The sequence below is a fragment of the Phaenicophaeus curvirostris genome, chromosome Z, assembly GCF_032191515.1.
Source record: "Phaenicophaeus curvirostris isolate KB17595 chromosome Z, BPBGC_Pcur_1.0, whole genome shotgun sequence".
Lineage (NCBI taxonomy): Eukaryota > Metazoa > Chordata > Aves > Cuculiformes > Cuculidae > Phaenicophaeus > Phaenicophaeus curvirostris.
Genome location: NC_091431.1, coordinates 45,067,897 through 45,085,714, shown reverse-complemented (window position 1 = coordinate 45,085,714; position 17,818 = coordinate 45,067,897). Strand labels below are relative to the sequence as shown.

The following is a 17,818-nucleotide window of genomic DNA, read 5'->3' as shown; positions in this document are numbered from 1 at the left end:
GTTCAAGTAGTGGTCTCACCAGTGCCGAGTACAGAGGGAGAATAACCTCCCTGGACCTGCTGGTCACGCCGCTTCTGATACAAGCCAAGATGCCATTGGCCTTCTTGGCCACCTGGGCACACTGCTGCCTCATGTTCAGTCGGCTGTCAACCAACACCCCCAGGTCCCTCTCCTCCAGGCAGCTTTCTAGCCACTCTTCCCCTAGTCTGTAGCACTGCACAGGGTTGTTGTGCCCCAAGTGCAGGACCCAGCATTTGGCCTTGTTAAACCTCATGCCATTGGACTCTGCCCAGCAGTCCAGCCTGTTCAGATCCTTTTGCAGAGCCCCCTGCCCTCCAGCAGATCGACACTTCCACCCAGCTCGGTATTGTTCGCAGACTTGCTAAGGGTGCACTCAATGCCTTCATCCAGGTCATTGATGAAGACATTGAACAGGGCTGGACCCAGCACTGAGCCCTGGGGAACAGCACTTGTAACTGGCCTCCAGCTGGAGTTAACTCCATTTCCCACCACTCTCTGGGCCCGGCCAGCCAACCAGTTTTCCACCCAGGAGAGTTTGCGCCTGTCCAGGCCAGAGCCTGACAGTTTCCTAAGCAGAATGCTGTGAGAAACTGTGTCAAAGGCTTTACTGAAGTCCAGGAAGATACATCCACAGCCTTTCCCTCATCCAGTAGTCGAGTCACTTTATCATAGAAGGTGATCAGGTTTGTTCGGCAAGACCTGCCTTTCATGAACCCCTGTTGACTGGGCCTGATCACCCGGTTCTCTTGCATGTGCTTCATGATAGCACTCAAGATCACCTGTTCCATGACTTTCCCTGGCACTGAGGTCAGACTGACAGGCCTGTAGTTCCCTGGATCCTCCCTCCAACCCTTCTTGTAGATGGGCACAACATCAGCCAGCCTCCAGTCCAGTGGAACTTCCCCAGTCAGCCAGGACTGCTGGAAGACGATGGAAAAGGAGTTTGGCCAGCACATCTGCCAGGTCCTTTAATACCCTTGGGTGGATCCCATCCGGCCCCATAGACTTATGGGTGTCTAGCTGGGCAAACAAATCTCTAACTGCCTCCTCTTGGATCATGGGAGCCTCATTCTGCTCCTCTAACTCCTGGGTTTGTACATGGAGGGAACGACTCACTCCACAATTAAAGACTGAGGCAAAGAAGGCCTTAAGTACCTCAGCCTTTTCCTCATCCCCTGTCACTGTTGTTCCTTCTGCTTCCAATAGGGACTGATAGTCTCCCTAGTCCTCCTTTTATTGCTAATATATCTATAGAAAGATTTTTTGTTATCTTTCACAGACTTTGCCAATCTGATTTCTAGCTGAGCCTTAGCCCTCCTGATTTTTTCCCTGCAAGATGTCACTTCCCTCCTGTAGTCCACCCAAGACACCTGTCTCTTCTTGTCTCTTCTTCCAAAGCTCATAGACATTTCTCTTCTTTTTGATATCTCTCAAGATGTCCCTGCTCAACCAAGCTGTTTTTTTGTCCTTGCCGGCTCCTTTTCTGAAACGTGGGAATGGCTTTCTCCCGAGCTGCTAGGAATTCCTTTTTGAAGTACTCCCAGTCATCGTGGGCTCCCTTGCCCTTAAGGACTGCCTCCCATAGGACTTTATCAACCAGACTTCTGAACAGTCCAAAGTCTGCCCTCTGGAAGTTTAATGAGACTGTCCTGCTAACCACCCTCTTCACCTCACCTAGAACTGAAAACCCTATCATCTCGTGATCGCTTTGGTCCAGGCGTCCTCCAACCACCACATCCCCCACAAGGCCTTCTCTCTTCACAAAAAGCAGGTCCAGGAGGGCACCTTCCCTTGTCGGTTCGCTCACCAGTTGTGCGAAGACTTTTCTTCCACGCACTCCAGGAACCTCCTGAGCTGCTTTTCTGCTGTATTGTACTTCCTGCAGATATCTGGAAGATTGAAGTCTCCCACGAGAACAAGAAGCATTGATCTAGAGACTATCCCCAGCTGTTTATAGAAGAGCTCAGCAGCTGCTTCTTCCTGGCTGGGTGGTCTGTAACAGACTCCCATCACAAAATATGCCTTCTTTTGGGCTCCTCTGATTTTAACCCACAGGCATGCGATCTCCTCATCACCATAATCAAGCTCGACAGTGTCAAAGTCCTCTCTAACATAAATGGCTACCCTGCCTCCTCTCCTACCCTTCCTATCTCCGAGTAACTGGTGTCCCATTTTGAGGCTTATTCCCATCTAGCCTGGTCTCATACCCCTCCCGCTTCACATCTAGTTTAAAGCTCAGTTAATGAGCTTAGCTAGATTTTTAGCAAGGGCTTTAGCCCCCCTATGAGACATGCGTGCCCCATCCCTAGTAAGAAAGCCTGGGGGTGCATGGACCATCCCATGATCCAAGAAACCAAAGACCCTCTCCTCACATCAGGCTTGGAGCCAGGCATTAATCAATTTCTTCTTTTTGACTCCTTGCTCCTCCGTATTTAGCACTGGAATGAAGCTAAATGCTATTTGAGCCCCAGAGCCCTCCAACATTCTCCCTAGAGCCCTGAAGTCTCTCTAATTCGCTTTGGGCTTTCTGTTCTCTAGGTCATCACTACCAATTCAGAATACTATCAGAGGATAGTAGTCTGTCTCTTGGACCAGAGAAGGAATTTCTCTAGTTACCTCCTTCACTGATGCCCCTGGTAAGCAGCAGAACTCTCTGTGGAGTGGGTCCAGTCTGTAGATGGGTCCCTCTGTTCCTTTTAGAAGGGAATCCTCTACGACAATCACTCTCCTCTTCTCATTAATGGAGGATGGTTTTATGTTTTTCTGAGGATGGCATGGCCTAGGGGAAGATTCTAGGCTGTGGGAGCCATCATCCTCACCCTTGGGGGTGAGGATTCCACCTGCAGCGTTTTGTATTTGTTCTTCAGGGGGATCTGGGGTTTTGTTGTCTGGGTGAGGGGAGTAGGTTTCCTTCGTCTGGCAGGAACTTGCTGCCATTCCCTCTCTCTTGCTCCTCCAACCTTGCAGTTTGCAGGTGGGTGGTGCTCAGACACACCAGCTCCAGCAGGCTGCTGAGTTAGTGAGATGGCACTGCTCCACTGGTCTATCTCCCTTTCAAATTCCCTGATAGTCCTCAGCCTCTTTACCTCCTCCTTTAGCTCCTCCACCATGCAAAGAAGTTCCCCCACTCGAGCGCAGCTTCCACAAGTGGAGCCAGGACCAGAGGCACAAGCTGGTGTGGGAGTGGGGCACTGCCTGCAACCCAGGGTCTGAGTAGCTGAATGCACCCACTGTGGCTCTGTCTGGGTGGCAGCATCCATCCTGCCTGCTGCAGCACCCGGTGCAGGTTTAATCTTCTGCCGGGTAAACACCATGGTGCTCGGTGTCTTCTGGCTAGTCTCTAGCCCCTCTCTGCGCCCTGCCCACTTGAACTGCCGCTCAAACTGCCCTGTGACAATAATGTGCCCCGCACCTCTTTGCCGTGCTCCAGGTCGCTGTGCTCCCAAGGGAATGAGTGATGAAACACAAAAGTACTCTGAGAAACAGCTACAAGGACAATCTTATGTGTAGTTCCATCTAGAGTTTACTCAGACCTATAAACGTGGCATGTGACAAGGTTATAGACTTGTTCCAGCTGGAAAGGAGCTACAACAATCAACTGCCTGACCACTTCAGGGCTCACCAAAGCTAAAGCAAATTATTAAGTGCATTTTCCAAGTACCTTTTAAGCACTGACAGGATTGGGGCATTGGCCACCTCTCTAAGAAGACTGTTCCAGTGTTTCACCACCTTCTCGGATAAGAAATGTTTCCTAATGTCAACTCTGAATCTCCCCTGATACAGCTTTGAACAATTCCTATACAACCTGTCACCAGACACCAAGGAGAAGAGATCACCATCTCCCTCTTCACGACCCCTGATGCAGGAAGCTGTAGAGAGCCATGAGGTCACCCCTCAGCCTCCTTTTCTCCAAACTTGGCAAATCTAAAGTGCCTAGCCAATCCTCATAGGACATGCCTTCCAGCTCTTCTGTCAGCTTTGCTGTCCTGCTCTGGATGCATCCTAGTACCTCAATAACAGAATAAATATATGTCACGCCACTGATGATTGCCCAATGCTCCAATCCATGCAGATCCATCAGCAAGGTCTCTTATCCCTTGAGAGAGTCAACAGCTCCTCTGAGCTTAGAGTTGTTAAATATTACTCTAATATTAGTCCAAATACTACTATAGAGTGTTGTACTCTCTGTAACGTTATGAAGAATACAGCCATAGTCCAAAACTACAAATCTGGATTATTTTAACAGTACGAATAATCATCTTCCTGGAGATAATACTAATGGTATGTCATTCATTCACTCACTTTATATTCTCATTTGAAGGTACTTCTGGAAGTTCCACAGTTATCATGCCATCTAAGTTGGTCTTTCCAATGAAGACTGGTTTGGTGCGAAGCACGTCTGGCGCAGTCTTTGCTGTCACTCTGTGCTGAAGACCCCCAGCACTATTCCCTCTGTTTGTCAGCACAAATGAATATGATGTTTCTGGCTTCAAATTAGTGATCAGCTTTTGCGTAGCTCGTCCATCAACCTCCACCACCATTTTCCCATCATCATAAAGGATCTATTTTAATATATAAATAAAACATGATTTTGGTTACTAAGAGAAGGCAACTGATACTGTCACACTGTAGCCAGGAATGAATCTAGCTATAAATTTAAAATGAAAGTTAATGTACATTTAAGGCTGCAAGATAGTACTGAATTCACTACTGTAATTGCACTTGCAATTTTTCTTTAAAAAGAACTGAATTGATTTACAGCAGTGTACACACTCCTAAGATATCATTTCACTTACACAAATTCAGTAGGTTTGCTTAAATCCAGCATTTATATCAAGACATACTTGTTGTAAAAGGGACTGCAACTTTTCCACACTCCTTATTCAGAAAGGTTTTTGCAACAGTTAGTTAATAAAATACTGTTTTTATCTTGCCACTGCCTGAGATGAGGCAAGTAATGAAGAACAATGCAGAAGAAATGCCAGCCAGACTGCAAGTTACTATGAGTCTCTTTATTTGGCTAATGCTATAGGTATTGAAGTAAGAGTTGCAAAGCAAAACTGCATTATTGTAAATGTGGGGAGACAAAAACTGAAATGGTGCTCAATTACAATCACTGTGAAAATAAGTGAAAGAAGAAGAAAAGTATTCTTTTCTTTCACTGTTTAAAATATAGTAGCAAGGCACTACAAATTAGCAAGGTGTTTGCATCATGCATAAAAATCAGTATAAGCCTGACTTGAAAATACTGTCACAACAGTGAAAATCTCATACTGCTGAATGACTGAATTTAACAGCTTGGGTCAATATTGCTTATTATTTTGCATTCTTAATTACAGCAGTACTAAAAGAATCCACATATTCTGTAAGCTACTTCACTAGGTGAACAACATCCTCTGGTTTCTGCATTTTCTCTCATACAAATGGAAACTAACTTACTTTGAAAGGCAAGGCTGAATTGTAATTTTCCGGAATTTCCCAAGACAGCAAAACAGAAGTCTTCATTACTGCTTTAACATGAAAATTTTTTGCAAACACTGCTGGAAAAAAAGAAACAATGTAAATAAACAACATCTTAGAGCTTAAATCTAGTCATATTTCCACTGTTACCAGGAAGTATTAGCTTTCCATTTAGATCAAAAACCAACAAGGATTCAATACTCCTACCTGTTTGCTCACATTTAAATATCACATTTTAACTCATTCTCACCCTTATCTAGTGACAACCCAACACACAGATTTTCCTTACCTGAAAAGATTGTGAAGATGTTAGCCAGAACTTGCTTGGCAAGGGACAACTGAATTCTAAGGCATCCAAAACATATTAAGATTTACGTACTTTACCTTTTGTGTTTGTTGAACCTATTTTTATGAATGGGCCGGTCAGTTTTATTTACAGCTTCAAAAACACTGATATCCAAAGACCGATACTTCTTTAAAGGTCAACGCCATAAGCAGACAAATCCTACCTTGATCCACGGGTAGTGTCCTGAACTGGACACTTGGACTATATGGACCAGGCCCTTTGCTTGTGTGGGCACGTACTTTTACATCATATGTGGTATCTGGTTTTAAGCCAGAAAGTGTCATAGTGGTATCAGCAGGAACAACAGGGAGTTCAACTGGTTGGTAAGCAACATTAATATCTCTGTACAAGACGGTATATTTGGTGATAATGCCATTTCTCTCTGCCAAGAGTGGCATCTGCCAAGTTAATTGAACTGATGTAGAAGTAGAGCTTTCCGAGTGGAGATTTTGAGGAAATCCACTGGGTACCTCTTCAGGAACAGAAATCTCTTTAACCATCTCCTCCCCAAAGCCCACTTTATTTCTAGCTGAGAGCCTGAAGACGTAAGAAGCTCCTTTGTGAATGTCTGTGACTGTGAAGTGATCTTCCTTCTCTGAGAATTCCATGGTTGTAAATGTATCCATGTCTTTGCGACCAAACTTCAGGCGATAACCCTGCAGCGGGCCAAAGGTGTCCACAGGAGGGTGCCACTGAATTAGAGCCGTGTTCATCTGTGTGTGGCTAATCACAAGCCGAGGTTTGCCTGGAACTGTAGCACAATGTTATTTGAAGGTTATAAACACAAACAGAACTGCACATATGATTTCTGAGGCTAGTGCTAGCAGGAATAGGGGTAAATTTTTGTCTTTCCTCACTCTTGGTTCCACAAACTACTGTGTTATGGAAAACATAATATCTGCGTCCTGCACTAATGAATCATACTGCATAATGAACTACAAATGTAAAACAGTCTACTGTTGTCTTCTTCCCTTACCATTATTTCTAAATGCAGAGAACATTCAGAGGCACATGACTTAGGAACACAAGCCAAAAAGTGAAACTTCAAACAGACATCATATGAAAGGTTCTGTCTCACTTACAAATCCTTGCTTGCAAAAAAAGTATATTGTCATAAGTATTCATTAATTTAATCCAAGGCACATTTCTGATACTCCTGTAAATGGAAAAATAATTAATGAAAATACTAATAATGATAGTAGCAGCAGCAGCAGCAGTTGTACTAGCAATAATGGAGAAATGACAAGTTTCTAGATATGTCTAATGTAACTTTTGCCATAGATAGGTAAATGTGGTAGATTGTCATCAGCAATCATTACTATGCATTATAGAATCCTATCATTTCACTGTCCATACACTAATGACTTCCATTATGAGCTGTTTCAGCTTGGAGCAGTAGCACAGTTTTATATTTAATTGCTTGATTGTCCAGGCTTATCACAGATGATGTAGTTTTCAGAATGATCTTGGTGCCTGTGAACCATATTTCTTCCAAAGACTACTAAACTGAAAGCTCTTTTTAACCTGCACACAAGTTACACTCAAAACTTAATTGAGATCTGTTGGTCCAAACACAACGTTTGCCTTGAAGAGACATTCAGACTGCAAGTGTGGTGAGGACGTTCAAACTAGAGGATTAATTTAGTCCTACTGGAGGGGGAAATCCTATTATACAACTTATATAGTGTACATTTTTAGAGTCCAGATATCAATTGCTCTCAATTACTGTTTCTATTTAATTTATATATTTATTTTTATTTATTCATTTATATACATATATATATTGTTTATGTTTTAATTAATATTTCTACTTAAATATAGTCTGTTTCTGTTACAATGAATTATTTGATAATTAATCATATCCATAACTATTTAGAAATTTGGTGTTCTTTGTGTACCAATGCCTGACAGGTCATGAAACTAGAATCATTTTGGGAGTAGTAGTGCCACGATAGCACTGACTTCCATGAAGACTAATTAGTTTCATCCACATTCAAAGCCTTCCCTGTGACTGCTGCATAGTGAGCTCTGGTTCCCGCATTTAAACACTTCAGTGGGTTTTATTACTTATCTTCAGTTCTCAGGCACCCAGTAAATCAGATTCTTATTGTTAGAAGTTCTGACTACCATGCTGTAATGAATTAGGAACAGGGAGTGAGGAATGGCATGACTTGGAGAAAATTCTGCATGTAACAAGCTCTTTCCTCATTATGTCTGTCATAAGTTGTGATAGTGCTCCTAACTGCATAAGAATTTTAGCTAGTTTTTACATAAAATTTCCAAATATTCTTCCTTTTAAATGTCCAGTTCACTTGCATGTATATTCCCAGGAATTCTGTAAGTTTCTTTCCTGCACTTTCTGCTGCATAAATTATATCTCTCAGACTAGTTCTGAGGTTTCCTCATTGATTATTATGAGCCCTGAAGGAACAAAGAAAAGGCTGTGAAGGCCTTTTGCAGGCTATATTTTTCTCAACATTATAACTATCACTGAAGCCAATGGAGCATATGAAAGAGAAGAAGAGTTCACACAAATAGAATAATAACTCCTTCAGCTTTCTAGTGGAGAGACTGCTGGAAGGTGTCACTAAACTATTTATGTGATAAACTGCTTTTTTTTTCTTGTAACACACCCCACAGTTAGAACTATTTTTTTAACCTTGGTGGTAACTACAGAGACAGAAATTACTACTTGCTCTTGATCGGAACAGAAGAAGTAATAAAAATTGATTGTCCAATAAAATACACTGTGATTAAAATGGTAAATAAAAATGGTCACTTTTTTTTTAATATGGAGCCTACCTGATTTTGTCCAGTGTATGAATTTCCTTTTTGCTAACATGCAACTATTGATAGAGAAAGAAATATTTTTCTCTCTCTCTTTTTATTTCCAGATAGCATTTGGGTAACATTGTTTTTTAGTGTAAACACTTGTTATAATACAGTCTTGTGGGACAAATGTCAGGAATCTGTGCAGTCCTATTATACAGAAGCACCATGGAAAAGTTCTACCTAGAAATGTCTTCTGATAATAACATCTAAATTTGCCTTGAGCACAATGAAGTGGGATTGCCCATAAAAAAAAAAAGTATTCTTCGATCTAGTGAAGTCCACCTCCATAACCACATCCCAACATATCTTTCATATCCCCTTTCCAACAGGCTTTACACCAAGCAGCTGTAAAAGTATGCCACTAGTAGTAGATGCTCATGCTTGGTCTGTTCAGCCTGGAAAAGAGGAAACTGAGGGGAGTTCTCTTTACAGTGCACTGCTTTCTCACAAGGGAAGGAGGAGGAGCAGGCACTGATCTCTTCTCTCTGGCGACCAATGATAGGACCCGAGAGAATGTCAGGAGGATGTGCCAGGGGAGGTTTAGGTTGAACATGAAAAAAGGTTCTTCACTCAAAGGGTAGTGGAGCACTGGAAGAGCCTACTCCATTAAGTAGTCACAGTGCCAAGCTTGACAGTATTCAAGAAGCACTTGGACAAGCCCCTCACGCAAATGGTGTGAAAGTTGGGGTTGTCCTATGCAAGGACAGGAGTTGGACTTAATGATTTTTGTGGGTCACTTCTAACTCAGGTCATTCTATGATTCTATGATTCTATGATGTTGCCTTTGACAAATCATCCAAATTAATTTTTCTTTTAGCTGCTATGCAGTAAACCACCATCTTACTGTATATTTTCACCTCTTAGCTGAAATCTATATTTCCTGAGTGCTGTCCAGCACGGAGAGTAAATTCCGATGAATAAGCAGTACTGGTATGAGATTCTTAAACTACTATAACCTAGAAAGTAAAGGTCTGATTAAATTCTCCATTAAAAAACTGCATGATGTCATTGACTTGTAAGTCTCAATTTTCATCAGGGCCTTGTTAATCACATATTTTGTAACTTCTACTCCAAGTAATTTGAAATTTTCAAATTTGTCAATTTGAAAATGTTCAGAAAGAGTTTTTCTTCCCTTTGATTTCAAAAACTAGGAAAAGAAACAATACAAGACAAAAACAGACTCTGGAGTGAAAATATTAACTGCATTCAGTGACTTCAGTAATAACTGTATTTACTGTACTGTAGGCTCAGTTACATTTGCTGATGCTTTCCCATCTGAAAATGTAAATTATGCTTTTGTACCACTAAGTGGACACAGCTGAATAGTTACTTTTGATCTGAATAACTTACAAATAGTAAGCTTCTCCAGTAAACATTTAGACCTTTACTATCCTTTCATGTCTTTTATGGATATAATCTCGCTCATTCTAAGACAGCAGGACCTAACTTAAACCTTTAAAGATTGAAGTCAGACCTTTAATTTGCTTTATTGTAGTATTTGAATATCATCTTCTTAGGGGAAAAAAAAATCTAATGCCAGCTCTCAGAGAAATGGAGGGTTTATTTCAGGCCTACAAGCCCCTGGTATTAATGCACAATTTCTTCACCTGCCTGACGTACTCTCATAGAAAGACACTGAACGGGAAACTCTTAGTACTGACTATATTTATTGTCTCCTTTTTCAAAAACCTGCATATGAATTTTCTTTACAAAATAAGCTTAACTACAGCAAGCTGTAATAGCAAGTGAAGAGCTGTTCATACAACCTGAAACATATGAAACAGAAAATGGTAACTAGTGGTTATTCTAGAGACCAGGAACAAACATTACTCGCATACAAAGTGAAGCAAACAGCAAGGATAGTGTAATATGTATCGCATTTACTGGCATGCCTCTGATTCTCAATCCCTTTTCAGTTACTCAGGGTTTTATGGGGCACGGGATTTGTTTGCCTTTCTAAAGTAGAAGCATCAGAGATCTTGGAAGAGAGAAACATGAATAGCCAATAAGGACTGAATGCACTGAAGCTTTAAGTTTGCAAGGAGGTTTGTATAGCCTGTACTTACGTCCAAAAACTAACCAAATCATAATCTATATAATCATGTTTATTTAAATTGGGAAATAAACTTAAAAAAGAATAATGAATGAAGTGGCATTTTTCTTAAATCAAGTTCAAATGCAAGAGAGAAATACAGATTCCTTTTTTTCCCATACCATGAGAATTCAGGAAAGATAAAAAGTTGGAGGATAAGTTAACAGCACCAGTTAAGAGTAATAACCAGAAGGCACTCTAAAATCTGACATGAAAGCACGTGATATATCTGGCCATCCCGACTGAGATTTTTACAAGGAAGCTGATGAGACAAGGTTGTATATGTTTCTGATATTTGTACAAGATTGTTTACACTTAGTGGAATTAATCAGTATAAATAAAAATACATATGCCTTTTGAGCTTTATGTACTGGCATTAACAACACGTTGTTATTAAGAGTTTGTAACAGTACTATAAAGGTTTCCATGTGGTTGTAACAGAATACGCCCAATAGCTACACTACATAACCCAGAAAATGAACACCTACAGGCTGTGGACAGCACATCAGCTAAGGCTGTGGGATGATGTCATTTGGTTAAGCTGTGCCGCAGTGAGCCATTTAAGTTTTAAAAACCCTGTCATCTAAAAGCAATTCAGTTCATCTCATCAGTGCCAACAAATCAGCTGAATCGATCATGCAGTCAGATACCCACCGTTCACTACCATATATGATCAAACGCAGACTGAACACAGTGGTATGGTGTATTTTCCCCCACTTTATGCCTCAGATTTACGCTGAAGTAATAAGGGTTTCAGGGTTTCACAGGCTGGATTTTCATTCTGATTTGCAATTCTCTGCTTTAATAACTGCATTCTTCTGAGATAAGTTGTGACTGTCAAACACAGATTCTTTCAGTGTTCTACTGACAGGTAGCAGCATTGCTGTTCTCACAAGGATCAGGAAAGCCTTTCAGAAGTTTTTCAAATATCCTTCACTGTTCTGAATTTCTGTTTTTAGCTCTCCAAGAAGACACTGATCAGAATGGAAAAGCTACTAGGAAGTACAGACTTAAGTATTACATTTTGGCTCCATTTGGAACTGAGGAAGAAACAAAGGAGGACACTGGTTCTATTTTTTTAATCTAAACAAATGAAGGGCCAAATACTGAACCAGAAAATCCTACATTCTATAAACACTTTGTGCACCATGGGAGTCTTCCAAATAGTAGGCGCACATCACTAGCAGGAAAAATCAAAGGATTTATTCAGAAATTAATGGGTACATGAATATTACCTGCACCAGTAGTAGATATGAGTTTGGGCTTGCTGCGTGCTCCGTCACCTTTTGTTGTATAGGCTGTCACAGTGAAGGAGTATGTAGTTTCAGGCTGAAGCCCAGAAATTATCATTTCCTGAAATGAAATAAAATAAAAACAATTTATTAAAACCAGATTGTTTTCCAGAAGAACACAGAATCCTTCAGACAACTGCTATATATTGCATACAGTACACATGCTTCTGTTCTTCTGGCAGTGACAGCAAGCATTTGAGAGCACCAACAGGCTGTTCTGAGTGAAATACTTCATAATGCAAGATGTTTCACTCACTTAAGTGAAGAAAGACAGCACACTTCTAAATAGCATGTCTTGGGTAGTTTAAGGCACAAGGCCAAAGGCTTAGTGGTGTGAACAGTGAATAACGCCTTCTGAAATACCTTGCCTGAGGAATGCTACTGATACTGTGAAATGCATGAGTATGTAGATACAAGACACTCAGTTTAATTTAGTAATTTACAGGATATTACTGATATAGTTACAAAATGCATGGTAAGAAGACTGTTATTGTCATAACACTTTCATTGCAACCTGTGTTGGACTGTAAATATCTCAAAGGACTTTAGAAACAATTCATTCTTCCGAAAGAAACAACTCTAAAATAACTACCTAAATCACCATTAAAAACCTGGTCAGAGAATAAATCTGATGGGCTGTCAAATAAATGACAGCAGCTACAGAACAAGTAGCTCTTCAGCTAGTATAAATGAATGGGAGCGAGATCAAACAGTAAGTGTCAAAGCAAGGGAAACCTTTTTACACAAGTGTGCACACACACATGTATACACACACAGAAGATAGTGATGGGCCAGCCACCTGCCGTGACCTGAATTTATGTCATGATATAAGGGCAGCCAGAGGAATTAAAATCTTGATGCAATAGAAATAAATTTCATATGCAAATAAAAAAGCACAGTATTCGGAGGCAACTGACTGGTCCAAAGTTCCCAACTCTTCAACTTCAAGTTTGTAACCACTGGAGTACTTTGCATTTTCAAAAGCCTGAACACATTTACACTACTTTTCACTGCCGCCAGAGTGACGGTCTATTTATGTTTCTAGAATAAATAGCAAAAGTGCAATTACACACCCCTCAGATGCAACCACCATAAAAGTTAATATAAAAAGCATGGGTCAAGTTATCCACAGTAAATAGATTTTTCAAGATAGGGAGAATGAGCTCAGTATGGATGTCATTAAAATTTGGCATTGCGTTTACAGTTAGTTACTAGCAATATAGAAATATCAAGGCAATGATGAGAATAAGTTGGCAGAACAGCACAAATACAATAAAAACATAAGGCAACTGCACCTGATATTCATAGAATAAAACTGTAAAATAAATAAAAAATAAACCCAACCAAAACAGCACCCTGCCACCATTTTAAACAGTGATGTAGGTTTTAGCCACATGTAAAACAAACAGTACTTCATGGTGTAAGAGATACAATTGCATGTGCTGTCTTTTAAAAGTGTGATATGGATACAGCAAGCACTGTTACTTAGGCATAAAAACAGCAGGGTGTTTGTCTTTCCTGATAGCACACAAAAGACATTTATCAGATAACTAAAAAGAAAGCACAATTGACTTCAACTTTCAGCTACAGAAAAACCCATTAACTTTAAAATGAATACAGAAAAGTCTGACAATTGCTACACAACTCTGAACCACTTTTGTTCTCTTTTTCTAACACCTTCTTGTAATGAGGAAATTGGCAATTGTAAGGCAAATTAGTGACAGCCATCAAAAACAAGACAAAACAAACCAGTTTACATTTGGGCACCATGCTAAACTCCAGAACAAGCAAACAACAGTAAGCCCAACATTCCCCAGGAAAAAAATAAAAAAAAAGGAAAAAAAGGAAAAAAAGGTGCCATAAAGGGAAGACCTGTGATAGTAGGTGCATGCACTTGTGCAAATGCCAAAGAAACGCAAACCCAACAAAAACTCAAAACAAGAAAAAAAGGGTGTCACAAGCAAGCAAGCAAACAGAAAAAATAAATCCCAAACCCAACATGTTGTTTTTCTGGCTATTCAAAAACTACTTACATGTTCAGTAGCATCATCATATTCCCACTGATTGAGAGTAAAGAATGTTGGAAGGGAATAAAAAAAAAAAAAAAGAAGAGATTTGCAGCCTGGTTTAGGTAATATTTCTTCTTAATAGTAAAATAAATATGAAAGATGTCTTGAAAAATCATGCACAATTTGAATTAATTGTGTAAAATCAGGTAGACTTGGTTAATGAAATCAGGCCAGGCATTTTTAGTTCCATTTCTGCTTTCCCTATAACCAGCCAAATCTCCTTCCTTGAAAGCTGAAAAAAAGGAATGAATCTTCTTGTATCATGTAGCAATATTTTGTAATGGATTGTTTTAGTGATAACTACCAAGGCACAATTAAAGGCTACCGTCCTAGCTGTATGCTTCAGTTTCCTCGATGAATTCAATGCCTTATTTAAATTAATAGCAGGATTTTTTAGTCTTGAAATGTAACCACACTGATATTTTACCATGAAGATCTTGGTACTTGCATGAGCCCTGATCAAACGTGTCATAGAAGTAAGATAGTTGGGAAAAAGTGGAAGGAGGAGAAAGGAGTTAACTCTGAGTTAACCAATGATAAACAGGCCGGTCAAAGCTAGACCTTGCAAAAAAAGAAATATGGCTTTTGCCTTTACGATATTTGGACTCCGATATCTCATTTAGTCTCCCATTTCTGACCTTCTCAAGTTTAAAAATTTTTTAAATTACTACCACACAGAGGATGAAGGTAAAAATCTGTGCAGAGAAGGCGGGAACCAAAGTTCAGAGGCATCTCCTTTTCCATCTTCTCTCCCTTTATCCTTTATTTTCCCACCTACCCCCCTGTTTCCATCTTTCACTCCACTGAATTTAAGATTTAAGTATATATTTGAAAGAATATATATTTCAAAATAAATAAGTATATATAGATAGGTAGACAGACTAGCAGGTAAACCAGCAGGGACCTCCAGGAACAGAGACAATCTTTTGAGATTAGGGTCAGCTTGCTTAAGTGGCAAGTTGAATGCTTTACTTTATGCTAGGTTTATAATTTCTTAGGATTTCCAGTCGAATTTCCAGTCCTTCCAGTCATAAATTGAGAACTGGCAGTGAGAGGTGCATACTTGATAACAGTTTCAATGTAGGATGATTCCTCCAGTACCAGGAACTTTTGGAATCTTCAGTTTTACAGAGCACTAGGGTGGCCCAATCAGTAAAAGCCTATATTTAGAAGCTTTTTAAACTTGATGTAATCAGGTTTGTGCTTTCATTATGTCACATAATCTATGAAATAGACAAGAAATTTTGCAGTATAAGTAACTCAACACTTATTTAAACTAAGCTCTTCATTTTATTGCACAGTTATTGATATGAATGATGACGACTATAAGTACCTCAGGCATTTCTAAAGTTGCGCTAATAAATTAATCTCCTGTGAGTATGTGATGAGGTGGATACATGGTAATGGCTGAAAGACTGCTATATTGGGTTAACAGGCGTCTATTAATTCTAGGTTCTCCACTGAAACAAAGAAGTACTGGGTGGGTTGATCAGGCAGTGCAGTTTGCTACATTAACTGTGACCTGGATTAGATCTCCCTGATGATTTAAAAATTCAGAGCATAGGTCTAGGGTGAAGTTTCCAGGTGTAGGGTGCAAATAGAATGACACAGATTAGCATTTAGTAGCACACTTATAAGGAAAATGTTGCCTAGGTTTGACCCAAGAATCTTTAAGCCTAAGAATTCTGAAAAAATGTTGTTAAAATAGAGATAAAAAGCATTAACTGGTAGGTTAAAATAGAGACAGAACAAAAAAGCAGGTCAGGATAGTTCTCTAGTAGACAAAATATTTTCACTGTGATCTAGTAAAGAACATAAAATGGCTTAATTACCTGTGCATCAGCCAGCATGATGTCCTTCAGCATGGGCTGACCCTTTGGCTCTCCATTTTCCATCCTCACATAGTGGACCTGGTATCCTCGGATCTGACCATGCTGCTTATTGGGTACAGGTGAGCGCCATGACACTTTAACAGCGGTAGAGTTGACAGCCTCTACCTCGACTTTGCGAGGAGGACCACTAGGAACTGGAACAACATCATTGGACAGAACAGAATTACAGGCACCTGTCCCATTCATGTCTTTTGTTTTGTTTTTAAAGGGCAGACTCAATATGTTTTCTTTGAGGAATATAAATTGTTCAACAAATGAAAATACTCAACCAATCTGCTCTACCTTTCAGTGAAAAGATCAAAAAACATGACTGATGCAAAAAATGGAAGAAAAAAGAGTATTAGAGAAATAGAAAAAACATGTAAAAATGTACAAAAGCCAAGGAAGATGCTTTGAGATTCAAAGCATTTTAGTACAAAGAGATATTTTAATCCTTTAAATAATAATAATAATAAAAACACAAAAGGTTTCAAAAAAATTCCTTATTTTTGTTTGCTAAGTTTCTTTGTTTCATTTTTTTTTCAGTAGTACAAAAAGGAGGCTGATAATAGGGATGTCTTCTGTCACTTTCAAGCATAGAAGAAAAGAAAGTGTGTGCAGCATCAGTTTTCGAAGATCAAAAGCAAAACTCAAAAAACCCCCAAATCAAGACAAAGAAACCCAAATCAAAAAGCACAACAAGAAACAAGTAAGCAGTTAAAAAAACCCAAAAACCAAAAAACTTACCCCCCCCATAACCTGAAAAAATGTTCATAGTCATAAGTGTTTAAAAATAACAATGACTGTAAAATCAAGGAAAAAGCAGAAAGACTTTCCCCTGAGAGCTAGTTTGCATTAAAGGAGGATTAAGAAGGGTATGTATGTGCTCAAAGGGGCAGCAGATTCATGTCAGTTAGAAAATATACCCTCAATTAAAAAAAAAATAAAAATACCAAATAGAAAAATTGTGTAGAAAGGACAAGTCTTTAATTAAAAAACCTCAAAGAGTAATAATATCTGTGATTTGGGAAAAAAGAGCAGAAAAAAGTACTATTAGGCTACACAAAAGACAGCAGATCGACTGAGAGTCATAGAGGCGCAAACTGATGTAGTGGAGGCAACATACCATCTTCATCTGTCCGAATCAATACTGCTAAGCTCTCTGGGCCAGGTCCAACATCAGTGTGGGCAGTCACAGAGATCCGGTACTCAGTCCATTTTTCCAGCTGTTCCAAAAGGTATTGGGTACTGTCCGAGGAAATTCCCAAAATTTCATGGGGCTTGACATCTTCTCCATCAATCCCAATGTACTTGATGGAGTATTCAGTGATAATGCCGTTCTGTTTTTCCACTGGTGGCGGTTTCCAACTTACCAAAATGCTAGTGGAGCTGGGGCTTGTGCAACTAATGTCTTGAGGAGGAGCTGATGGCTCTAATTTCAGTAGTGGGTTAAAGGAGGATTTGAGTGAAAAGATACGGGTGATTGAAAAAAATGAACAAAAGAAAAAATAAAAATAAATAAAATACAACAAAATTAAAAGAAAAAATAAACAAAAAAAGCAGAAACTTAAAAAAGCAAAACATCAGATAATCATATGCACCTTGGCTTATTAATATGAAGAAACAGAAAATGAGTAGACCAAATAAATGGTGAAAAAGGATGTAGGGGAAGTACATGAAAATGAAGCCTCAAAATAATATTACCTACCTGTAATTAAAATTCTTCTTGAAATGAAACAAAAACGTAACACTTCAATGACTACTGATCTATCTTTATAAATATTGCAATTAATGCAAGCTATAATATTTTAAATGACATGACATGTATTTACATA

General features: G+C 39.5%; 1 protein-coding gene across 30 annotated transcripts in view; it reads right to left on the bottom strand.

Annotated features, from left to right (window-relative positions):
* Positions 1-17,818, bottom strand: part of PTPRD (protein tyrosine phosphatase receptor type D) — a 477,045-nt gene that overhangs the window by 109,951 nt on the left and 349,276 nt on the right. For 7 of the 30 annotated variants that reach the window (XM_069880848.1, XM_069880854.1, XM_069880846.1 and 4 more), the window contains 7 exons: positions 17,110-17,415; positions 15,945-16,138; positions 14,077-14,103; positions 11,987-12,104; positions 5,991-6,578; positions 5,461-5,558; positions 4,324-4,583 (listed from right to left, as the gene is read on the bottom strand). In XM_069880848.1, the coding sequence (XP_069736949.1) occupies positions 4,324-4,583; positions 5,461-5,558; positions 5,991-6,578; positions 11,987-12,104; positions 14,077-14,103; positions 15,945-16,138; positions 17,110-17,415 (1,591 nt within the window). Of the gene's footprint in view, positions 1-4,323; positions 4,584-5,460; positions 5,562-5,990; positions 6,579-11,986; positions 12,105-14,076; positions 14,104-15,944; positions 16,139-17,109; positions 17,416-17,818 lie in introns of all 30 variants that reach the window. The other 23 variants (XM_069880847.1, XM_069880843.1, XM_069880845.1 and 20 more) reach the window with 8 other exon arrangements.